The 12,242-nt window shown below is 41.6% G+C and overlaps 1 protein-coding gene across 10 annotated transcripts in view; it reads right to left on the bottom strand.

Annotated features, from left to right (window-relative positions):
* LOC147359647 (uncharacterized) overlaps positions 1-12,242 on the bottom strand; it is a 442,120-nt gene that overhangs the window by 329,199 nt on the left and 100,679 nt on the right. For 8 of the 10 annotated variants that reach the window (XR_015141079.1, XR_015141078.1, XR_015141080.1 and 5 more), the window contains exons 3-4: positions 3,771-4,029; positions 454-572 (exon numbers count right to left, since the gene is read on the bottom strand). The exons of 1 other annotated variant lie outside the window; for it this stretch is intronic. Coding sequence is in view for 4 of the 9 variants with exons in the window: in XM_086337343.1 (XP_086193469.1) it covers positions 454-545 (92 nt within the window). In the remaining 5 variants the exon portion in view is untranslated. Of the gene's footprint in view, positions 1-453; positions 577-3,770; positions 4,030-12,242 lie in introns of those variants that run through there. One more of the 10 variants, XR_015141119.1, reaches the window with a different exon arrangement.

The raw sequence follows: 12,242 nt of genomic DNA, 5'->3' as shown, positions 1-12,242 counted from the left end.
GCAAGACACAGAATATCAGGTTTTGGTCCTTCTATCTGCTCCTTTTCCTTACATTCTGAGCTCAGTAGCTGGCACCATCATCCAACTACTCAAGCCAGAAAACTGGAACTTAAAACTGGCATCTCCTTCTCCCTGGGCCTTACCTCCAATTAATTAGCAGGTTGAATCTATTTCTCTCAAATCACTCCACTTCTCCCATGCCACCAACTTAATCCAAGCCATCTTGTTCCTGTAACAACAGCCGCCTAACTTGACCCCCCCACAGTTTCTCTAGCCTCCCTCCAGTCTGTTCCCCTGACTAGTTACAAGGATAAAAACTTCTAAATCTGACATTTAAAAAATGTAACTTCTTCCTTAAAATACTTTCATGTCTCTTCAACACTCTTAAGAACAAAGATAAAAATTCGCACAGCTTGCAACAGCCCTTCATGATCTGACATCAACCTAACTCACCATTGTAACTGGGTACATCTCCTCCTCCATCTCAGGTTTGATCCATGGGTCAGGAAGATCCCACTCCAGTATTCTTGCCTGGAAAATCCCATGGATGGAGGAGGCTGGTGGGCTACAGTCTGCGGGGTTGCAAAGAGTCAGACACAACTTTCACTATCTTTCCTCCTCCATCTCTAGACTCCAGCTATTTTAAAGCACTTTCTCAAAAATACCACACTCCTTTCCTACTGCAGGGTGTGGCTGCGCTTCTAATAAAGTCTTAACCTTCAAGTCTCCCTGGGGAGGACTCCTCTAATCCTAGTGCCTCTCACTATGCACTATCAAATAATCTCTATTACAGACATTAAGAGCATTTAATGTAATTATGTAACAACTTGTTCAGTCTTTGTGTTCTCAGCAATACTTCACAAGGGAAGAAATTTTAAAAAGAGGGAAGAAGTAAACAGAAAATGAAAAGGAGGAAGGCCTGGCTTGGGTTCTTTTGGGGCCTGAAGCTTCTCACAGATCAGGTTCCAAAGAGAGCTGAAAAAAGCAGAAGTTACAGTCATTCTGTGCATTTATTTGAGCTGTTATTGAGAGAAATAGGAGCTGCAGAGTTAAAACCAGGTCATTTGATCAATTAGGATGATCACCAAGGCCTCACAGAGAAACACCCCTGCCCCTACTGTATCTAGATTTCCCTGTGGTTAAGATGATAAAAAATCTGCCTGCAATGGAGGAAACCCAGGTTTGATCCCTGAGTAGGAAGATCCCCTGCAGAAGGGAATGGCAACCCACTCCAGTATTCTTGCCTGGAGAATTCAATGGACAAAGGAGCCACAGTCCATTGGGTTGCAAAGAGTCGGATATGACTGAGGACTAACGTTTTCACTTTCCACTATATCCATCCCCCTTTTTGCCCCTCAGCCCTTTCACTAAGAATTTCCTGGGAGATTATTCCTGAATATGTGGTGGAAGACACCTTGAACTAAGTGTGTACACGTGGCTCTTTGTCCTATCTCTGTCACCCACTAATCATTAACTTCATTTCAATAAGCATTTATTAAAGACCCACTGTGTGTCAGGATCTCTTCTGGGGGTTAGGTTTTCAGAGTCACCGTCTCTGCTCTCAACGAGCACACCATTTGAGAAAGACAAGCAAAGAAGACACATTCGTGAGGTTCTGGTAGTCTCTCTAAGGAGGCGGTCCGTCTCCTCAGGGCGCCCACCACTCCTGCACTGGTGCTCATACTATATGACCAGCAGACTGAGGAAGAAAATAGCCAGGCTTGGTTCAATGTGGGCTGGCTTGGTATGTGGTTTGAGGCTGAAAATGGGCTACTTCTAACCTGAAGACACACTGAGGGTGCCCCCTGGGAACAGCGGGGAGCTTAAGGTTCTATGTGAGCACAGCTTTAGTACATGTACCTGACGATCCACTTTGTGTTGGAAGAGATGTGGCCCGATATAAGGAAATATATGGATACGTGGGCAGGTAGATGACATAGCTGGTTGGTCAGGGGTCTGAAGGAGAAAAGTTAAAGATCAAAGCTTGACTGGTCCAGAGAAGAGGCAGGAAAGTGAAAGTGAAAGTCGCTCAGTCGTGTCCTACTCTATAGGACTCCATGGATTATACAGTCCATGGAACTCTCCAGGCCAAAATACTGGAGGGGGTAGCCTTTCCCTTCTCCAGGGGATAAATGCAGGGATCGAATCCAGGTCTTCCGCATTGCAGGAGGATTCTTTATCAGCTGAGCCACAAGAAGGAGAAAAGTTAAAGATCAAAGCCTGACTGGTCCAGAGAAGAGGCAGGAGGATGGGGCCAATGCCAAGGACTAGGACCTGGGTCTATTTTTAATTGTGAATTAATGGCCATGGGAGCCTTCAACATGGAAGTGATGCTTAAGAGCTAGTTCACAAAGTGACCAGCTCTGTGACTGATATGAAAAGAGAAACTGCATTTAGTCTCCAGATAAGCTGTTTCTCAACTTAAGTCAACCTCTATAGTGCCTGATATCTATATTCTATTTTGCAATTTTTCAGGCCCTGCTCCCATTAATTTCTCAGCTATATTGACTATGTCAAAGCCTTTGACTGTATGGATCACAATAAAGTGTGGAAAATTCTGAAAGAGATGGGAATACCAGACCATCTGACTTGCCTCTTAAGAAACCTATATGCAGATCAGGAAGCAACAGTTCGAACTGGACATGGAACAACAGACTGGTTCCAAATAGGAAAAGGAGTACGTCAAGGCTGTATATTGTCACCCTGCTTATTTAACTTATATGCAGAGTACATCATGAGAAACACTGGGCTGGAAGAAGCACAAGCTGGAATCAAGATTGCCGGGAAAAATATCAATAACCTCAGATATGCAGATGACACCACCCTTATGGCAGAAAGTGAAGAGAAACTAAAAAGTCTCTTGATGAAAGTGAAAGAGGAGAGTGAAAAAGTTGGCTTAAAGCTCAACATTCAGAAAACTAAGATCATGGCATCTGGTCCCATCACTACATGGGAAATAGATGGGGAAACAGTGTCAGACTTTACTTTTTGGGCTCCAAAATCACTGCAGATGGTGATTGCAGCCATGAAATTAAAAGACGCTTACTCCTTGGAAGAAAAGTTATGACCAACCTAGATAGCATACTGGAAGCAGAGACATTACTTTGCCAACAAAGGTCCGTCTAGTCAAGGCTATGGGTTTTCCAGTGGTCATGTATAGATGTGACAGTTGGACTGTGAAGAAAGCTGAGTGCCAAAGAATTGTAGCTTTTGAACTGTGGTGTTGGAGAAGACTCTTGAGAGTCCCTTGGACTGCAAGGAGATCCAACCAGTCCATTCTGAAGGAGATCAGCCCTGGGTGTTCTTTGGAAGGAATGATGCTAAAGCTGAAACTCCAGTACTTTGGCCACCTCATGTGAAGAGTTGACTCATTGGAAAAGACTCTGATTCTAGGAGGGATTGGGGGCAGGAGGAAAAGGGGACAACAGAGGATGAGGTGGCTGGATGGCATCCCTGACTCGATGGACGTGAGTCTCAGTGAACTCCGGGAGATGGTGATGGACAGGGAGTCCTGGCGTGCTGCGATTCATGGGGTCGCAGAGAGTCAGACACGACTGAGCGACTGAACTGAACTGAACAAAAAGTAGAAGCCAACAAACTCCATCTCTCATGTTTAGAACACAGTGCCTGGAAAATCCCATGGACGGAGAAGCCTGGTGGGCTGCAGTCCATGGGGTTGCTAAGAGTCGGACACGACTGAGCGACTTCACTTTCACTTTTCACTTTCATGCATTGGAGAAGGAAATGGCAACCCACTCCAGTGTTCTTACCTGGAGAATCCCAGGGACTCGGGAGCCTGGTGGGCTGCCGTCTGTGAGGTCACACAGGGTCGGACACGACTGAAGCGACTTAGCAGCAGCAGCGGTGCAATGTCTGCCACATGATTAATACTGATTAACTATAAGGGTTAGATGCTGTCCCCTATAGTCAGAACTCAGCCAGATTTCTCTGAATCCTCGTTTTCCTCCTACTCCTCTCCTTCTGACCTTTAACCAACCTCCAAGATGACTTTTGAAAATGATGTTATACCTAGGATGAGAAAGAGAATTTATCTTTTATAAATAAGATAAAGAGAATTTATAAATAAGATAAAGAGAATTTATCTTCCAATCCCCTCATAACTACTATCAGAGACCAGCTTGCATCCCACAACTTCGATTTCCTCTTCATTTTAGTCTATGACTCCCCAAAGCACCTCTAAAGTTCCCTAGAGTAATGGCAATTTGAAATCTACTGGCCTAGAGCAATTGTCCTAAGCATGTGACAAAGGGAACTTACTTAATGAAAGGTCTAAGAGATATAATCAGTTAACAAGGCAATTAAACACATTACCCAGGACTGTGCCACCTGGGTTCCTGTGGCCTACACCAGCAAAGACTAGCAACATCATTTCAATTACACACCCACAGTTAGCCCCAGATGCGGGTTAGTAAACAAATGCTAATACAAGAAAGATGATATGTACAGGAGAGAATTATAATGGCAGATTAACAAATGCAAGCTAACAAATTGTACATTCTGCAAATTAATAAAACTAACAACAGTAGCTTATTCTTAGAACTATCCTGACAGCATTGACTTATTTGAAGAATCCATAAGGTAGGAAACAAACAAGAAAATAAAAATGGACCAAAAAACAGGGGGAGGGGTGTGAGCTGGATTCTAACTTTAACTCTGCTGCTAATAGTGAATCTAAATAAAAATATTCTCACGATAAGAAACAAAATGTAAAAATTATCTTCTTCTCGTCAGACTAGCTCTTTCACTAGACTCTGGACAAATCAACCTCTTTTCTGAGTTTCTATCTCATTTTAAAGATTGGAAAAAGGACAAAAGAGAGAGTCTTGGGAAGTAGGAGGAGTGTTAATTTCTAAAAGCCAGTCTTAAACATCACCGTTTATTGAAGCAAATGTAGAAACAAACATAAAATCAAAACAAAGCCAAGTGAGCAGTTGGCAAGTGGAGCAGGTTTCACATAAACTGTGAATCAACAAATGTGAAGAAGGATTTATTATTTGGGCCCAGAACAATACTATCTACTAAGGGGACACAATAGAGTCCTTGCTAAATTAATTGAGCACTTATTCTCAAATAGTCCTCACAAAAGGCCTGTGAGGTGAATGCTTAGAAATGAGTGAACTTAGTTTCCAGGACACTTAACCATCCACTAAAATGCTTTGGCCACAAGTATCAGAAACCCCCAATCAACAAGGAAATGCATCGCTGCTGCAACTGAGAGTACAGTGGCCGGAAGTCGTCCGGGTGTCATACAAGGACCTGTTTTCTCTGTCCTCAGTGGCAGCTCCGTCCTGTACCTGTACCACCTGATGTCCACCTCATGCGTCAGTGACAATTGGAGCAACGTGTTTCCTTGTTTCTCAACATGAGAGACAACCCTTCTCTTTTCTGTTTTTCCCCTCAAGCTGACGGGGACAACTTAGGTCATATAACTCCTGAGTCAATAACTGTTCCTAAGGAATGTCATGTGCTAGAATGCTAAAAGTAATAAGGACCATTCCTAGAGCTGGGGATGGCTCCAGTTTCTTCTGAATGTGATTACGAGAGGTGTATATGTGAACAAAAGTTAGGTGCTTATAAGATGGAAGAAGAGAGAAGGGATGAAATAGACAGACAGCCAGTGGGTCCACTCCATTAGCTCTAAGTTCAATGCTTGGCAAGTGGCGAAGCCAGCACCGAACTACTTAAAACATTTGGAGAACCTCGGACCCATTTCTGCAACTTAGAAAACCACGTTACCAGGCAATTCTTCATATTACAACCCAACAAATCAGTTTTGACAACTATACCCCAGAGATGCACGATAACTATCTACCCGACAAAAAGGTCAGGTCACTTTACCGAAAGAACTTGTCAAGACAACTGAAAACAGCATTTGAAATCCAGAAATTCATGGAATAGCCAAGCATATGAATTCCATGCCAATAGAAGCCATTGCTTTGAATGAGAATCAACTGTGTTATAAATAATAATAACAGTATCTGCACATAATAAATATCCACGTGCCATTTAACCCATCTTAGTACTATTAATATTTGTTTATGGCAAAGCAGCACTGGTGTATCTAAAAACTGCAAAAGGCATAGAAAGTTTTTAAGCAATTATAATTTGTTTAATGACTAGTCATAAACAAAACACCTCAGCCTGCTAAGCCTCCTCTAATTTCTTCTGGCTGCTACTGATAATGGTCTGTAAATAATGCTGCCCAGTGTCTGGTGTCTCTGAAATATTTAACACTGAGACAGAGATGAGCTGGCAAGGTGCTGGCCTCTTTTTAGCTGAGACCTAGATCCCAAAATATTCCCTCTTCATCCAGGGTTCCATCGAAATAAATATTTGCTTTTCACAAAGGATTTTTGTCCTAGGAGGAAGAAAGACAGATAGTGGCAGCCCAGGACAGCAAATCTGCTTAGAGAACTAGCTCCAGGTTGCTATGCAGAGGGAAATAAGCCGGGTAATCCAACTTTTGGACCATTTCCCAATCTTTCCCCTTGCTTAGGGTCATTACTATATACCTGTACTCCAAGCTGGACCAACAAACCCATTCAGATCCTCTCCACTGCTGGGTAAACAGAATTCCTTGCCACCAAGGTACTCCTGAAAAACTGAGCAACATTTTGTTCCCTGAATGGGCCAAGTGTCCTTCCACCCCAGCTTTTTTGATGATGTAATTCTTTCTATCCAGCTTCTAAGACTCAGATAAAATGTTTCCTAATGGTCTCAGCATGAAATAACCTCTTTATCTTTTATAATACCAATCTCTGCCTAGTTCTGTGTAAGCAATTTACATACATTATGCACTTGAACCCTGAGTTAAACCTCAACTCATTGTTGAGGCAAGTGTTGCTAGACCATTTTATTAAATACAAATAGGGGATTCAGGTGCAGCATGATTACAATGAAGGAGATCAAACCTGTCAATCCTAAAGGAAATCAACCCTGAATATTCACTGGAAGGACTGAAGCTGAAGCTGAAGCTCCAGTACTTTGGCCACCTGATGGGAAGAGATGACTCATTGGAAAAAGACTCTGATGCTGGGAAAGTTTGAGGGCAGGAGGAGAAGGGGGCATCAGAGGATGAGATGGTTGGATAGCATCACTGACTCAATGGACATGAGTTTTAGCTCCAGGAGATGGTGAAGGACAGGGAAGCCTGGCATGCTGCAGTCCACAGGGTCTCAAAGAGTCAGACACGACTTAACAACTGAACAACAATATACCCAATGTCACAATAAATGACCAAGGCAAGAGACTAACACAGGTGTTTTAGATCCCAAAGCCCACACACTGCTTTTTAAATTCCAAGTACACTGCAAACACTAGCATTTTATTTGTGCTTCCTTTATAATGCAGATATCATTTCTACCCACTGTTAGAGCTATTGATGTGAATTTCTTTATCTTCTTTTCTAAAGTCTGGAATTCTTGAAAGCACACTCTATGTCTTATTCATATTTGTATCCTCTGAGGGATTTGCATAAAATAGATGCTTAAGACATCTTTGTTGAAAGAATGGACACCATTCAATACATACTTATAGCAATGAATTGCTATTATTAACTTTCAGATTTGATTTCCTATAATCACTACCCTTGATGACAGAGAATGAACCTTTTTTTTTTTTCTTTTCTAGGAAGCAAACCCAGAGACAAACAGAAAATCAAAACTGGTTTCCATTAGCATATGTGGAAAGATTTCGTTTATGCTCAAGTAAAAACTAGACTGATATAAATACAAAATGCACTTGGCCATTTGTTTTGAATTTTAGCACTTTCTTTCATGAAAAAAAAAAGCCCAGAACCATTGGTGCGTTAATGAGTTCCCCATGTGAGCACCAGGGTTGGCATGACATCCCCTGGTTTCATAGAGCTTTTGACATCAACCATGACTGGAACTATCCGTTGCTCATTCGGCAGGCACAGAACTTCCTCCCAGCCTTGCCTATAACAAGGTCATCCTCTGTTTCAATTGGACTCGTGGGTCCTTTAGAATGGAGCTTCAGTCTGTCCGTGGGATTTGGCAACAATGACAAAGACAGCAATCAACAACTGCCACCCCACTCACTGTTCACTTGCCAAAGCTAAAAAGTGACTGATTTTCGGGCCTTCTGAGGTTAAGTGTGATAGACCCTTTCTTCCTTTGGATGTAATGCCTGTCTGGTGATGAAGTTAAGAACTTAATGCAGTGAAGAACAGCATGTCTTCATGGCACAGACTCTGGGTGCTAGATTCAAGAACTTCCATTCACCCGTATGTGTTGCTTTCTACGTTCCATATCTGATTTTTGTTTTTATATTGGAGAAAAAAATAATATCCTCATTGCTGTTGTTGTTCAGTCATCCAGTCATGTCCGACTCTTTGCGACCCCATGGACTGCAGCATGCCAGGCCTCTCTGTCCCTCATCATCTCCTGGAGTTTGCCCAAGTTCATATTCATTGCATCAGTGATGCTGTCCAGCCATCTCAACCTCTGACACCCTCCTTTCCTTGTTAGAGAATTTAAAATGAAGGAATCGGCATTTACATCATCCCTTGGACTGCATCTGTTACAGTACTTAATTGTACCTAATTGCTCTAAATGCTGTCAGTTCCTTATTTCTGTCTTCAGATATTATTTTTGGAAACAAGGACTAACATCAGTTTATAAATTAGCTGTACGTCAATAGTTTTGTTGTTTTTGTTTTGCTTTGCATTGCTTAGTGGCTGTCTCAGAAATATTACTGAAATTTGACTGTATTTAATTGCAAATTAGGTCACAAGTAGAACCTATTTTAAATGAGTATTAAGCCTAAAAGTTAGGACCCCCAGGTTTAAACTTGATGTTTTGAAAGCAGAGAATAAGTTTTGCTCTAGGAATACTAAAAGTCCCTGACTTACAAACCCAAGCAATGGAAAGGAGATAGGACCACTGCAAGCACTGCCATGCCCCAGCTCAACGACTCAGTCGTCACTGCTATAAAGTGAACATTTGCTTCCAGCTAACCGTGCCCCGGTGATGAGTGTGGAAACCTATTCCCTAGAAAGATTTTCTTCTGCCCCAACCTCCCCTCTTCTTTCCCCATCAGATAAATCACCCAGGTCATACTACTCCCTTGCTCCTCTCCACTGTTCACCTCTGGTCATCACTAAGTTAACACCACCCTAGGTCATTGTTTAAAATGTCCAAACTATATACATTCCCCTTAGCTAATTTTATTTTCTCCTCTCTCCATAATGTATTCAGTTATTTAAAGAACCTCTATCTCCTTCCTCACCTTGCAACTTTTCTGAACATCCACACGATCCTAATTTCTTGGGCTTTCTGTAAGAGTAGGTCTATTAACAGAGAGAAAAAAATCTCTCTCCCATTTTAAAGGACATAATTCGTTTGTAGGATCATTTCTACTTGGATACAAGCTATTAGTGTAGCAGATTTAGAAAATTCTTAGTTCACTTGATATAGTATAAATCATATGATTTGTTGTTTTACTTATTTCTTGGGAAATATTTGTAAATTTATCATATACTTACTTTTATGGGACTTTTAACATCTTGAAATTCTCAATAACCATGAAGGGCATACCTTCATTGGCATTAGCCAATGTGGTTGTTGACAATTAACAATTAGACATGAGTGACTTCCCTGGTTGGAGTCTGCAGTGAGGGGTATACTCCTTGACAGTTTTTCTACCAACTGGCATATTCACACAAAAGCTAGTCTCTGAGCAGATTCGATTGGGTATTTAAATGTTTACTAATGTAGCAGTAACCAGAGTTGGAAAAGACTTTTGAGAATCTGTTGAACAGCAAGGAGATCAAACCAGCCAACTAAAAAGGAAATCAACCCTGAATATTCATTGAAAGGACTGATGCTGAAACTGAAGCTCCAACACTTTGGCCACCTCATGCGAAGAGCTGACTCATTGGAAAAGACCCTGATGCTGGGAAAGATTGAGGGCAGGAGGAGAAGGGGGTGACAGAGCATGAGATGTTTGGATGGCATCACTGACTCAATGAACGTGAGTTTGAGCAAACTCTGGGAGACAGTGAAGGACAGGCAAGCGTGGTATGCTGCAGTCCATGGGACTGCAAAAAGCTGGGCGTGACTTAGAGACTAAACAACAACAAGGCAGACTCATATAACAAATTGGGCAAGCTTGACAAAATCTCAGCTCTCTTATCTTTCCTATACTCCAGCTCATGCATTTGATGAAAGGCTGTCTTGAGACACCTGCACAGTACTCTAGCGGCAGGATTCAGCTGTCCCTCCAGTAGAGAGGAGGTGATGGAATCCCACACTGGAAGCTACACGCAGACCTGGATGGAATCCCGAGGACAGGGCTTTATCTCAAAGTGAAGCAATTGTATCAGTAGATTAGAAGGCCTTGTAAGCCATCTAGACTATGTATCTTGGACCCGGTCATTTCACCAATTTAAAAATCACGCCTAACATCAATTGTACTAATTAACAGACTCTCTGGTGTTGATCAAAGAAAATTGAATCCTTCCAACAGAACTACTAATCTGTGGGCTTCTGATTAGTGTTTCAAAGGCTAACTAATTTAGAGCTTATATTGACAATTACGATGCTTCAAACATTCAACTAATTAGAATGGGATTAAAACACTTGCACGTGCACATACACACACCACCAACAACAATAAGTTACACATAGTGTAAAACTCTTGAAAATTCCAAAATTCTATACTTCTTGTCTTTGCACACAAGAGGTCTCATACAGGTTTACAGGTGAGATATGGGGGTAAGGTGCCTATTGTAAATACAGTATATGAGCCACGCCCTAGGAAACCAACTACAGACTTTATTGTCATTTGGTGTAGGAAAATGCTCAAGCTTTTCAATTGGGAGGAACTCAAAATGCTTAAGACTTGGTATCTCTATAAGTGTATAAGATAAGGGGCCAGAGATTTAGGACCGTTGCAAGTATAGGAAAAGAAGAAAATTTAAGTAATTTGAAACTAAGAAAAAAATTTGAGTAAATGACCTATCTTCCTAACAATGTAATATGCTTTTAAAATTGAGTGTTGCCTGTCCATTAAGAAAATCAAATATGTAAAAGAATGGCTATTCAGAATACACAACACAGATTGATATATTTGTAATTATTTTGCCAGTGTAATTTATATCTCTGGATTTCAAGATGCCTATTTAAGACTGGGTCATGCACTTAAGGTAAAATACCACTGGGGGTAAGTAATGCCTGTGTTAGGATCATGTGGCCCAAAAGATTGGGTTTAAGATGGTATGAGCTACCTGAAATAAGCCAGCACAACTTAATTTTTTAATTATTAACAAAAATTTATTAGTGAAATTATTTAATTATTAAACATAATTTAATAATTGACATGTATTAACATAAATTATAAATATGTAATCACTGCTAACTATTTTTAAATCCAACCGAAAAAGCAATTAGGTATCTTTCTGTTAGCAGCACAATCTTAGATCTGGACAGGAAGAGCATTGCTCTTTTATTAATAAAATATGTTACTAGTTATCCTTCATCTAATTAGAAACTAGACACAGTGAGTGCTTCAAAAGAACAAAATACTTAATTACCACTTAATTCTCAATACTTCTACAAGGTCACTGCCAAGGTTTGTCCAGCCTAAGTCTGAAGTCTTCCAATGATAGTGTTCTCGCTTTATCCCAAAGCTCTCAGTTAGCCTTTCAAAAGCTCTGTCAGAGCATCCATTCTCATGTGTTTTCATCTAACAAATGTGACGTGAGCATCTCCCACCAACAGGTACTGCCATTGGCTCTGGGACCCAGCATTAAATAAATTACACATATCTTTGCCCTCATGGAACTACATTCCAGTTGGGAAAGACAGACAATAAAGAGAGTTATGGGAAATATCTGGTCTGGGTTGGAAGAGACGCGCTTTACAGAGGAAAAACCAGATGAGGGCAACAAGGAGACCGGCAGGGTTGAGCAAGTTCCAAAAGAGGTAAGTGTGTCGGCAGGTAGCTGGGGAGAGGGCGGTTCCTGCAAACACCGAGATCCGAAGGAGGAAACGCTCCTGGAGTGCGTAAGGAGCAACAGGTGCCTGTGTGGCCAGGGCAGGGTGAGTGAGGAGCCAGAAAGGCCGAGAGGCAACAGTGTGGGATGGGCACACAGAACGGAGGGAGGGCTGTGGTGAGATCAGTGTCCCAGGAACCGCCGTATGTGAGCATGGGGAATAGGGCCCAAACCAGGAAACTTTCAGATGAAGGCCCTTTGGATA

The sequence above is a fragment of the Bos grunniens genome, chromosome 14 (assembly GCF_055505025.1).
Source record: "Bos grunniens cultivar Pamir isolate PY7600 chromosome 14, Bosgru_T2T1.0, whole genome shotgun sequence".
In the NCBI taxonomy this organism is placed as follows: domain Eukaryota; kingdom Metazoa; phylum Chordata; class Mammalia; order Artiodactyla; family Bovidae; genus Bos; species Bos grunniens.
The sequence above is the reverse complement of the archived record's forward strand: the minus strand, read 5'-3'. Positions and strand labels throughout refer to the sequence as shown.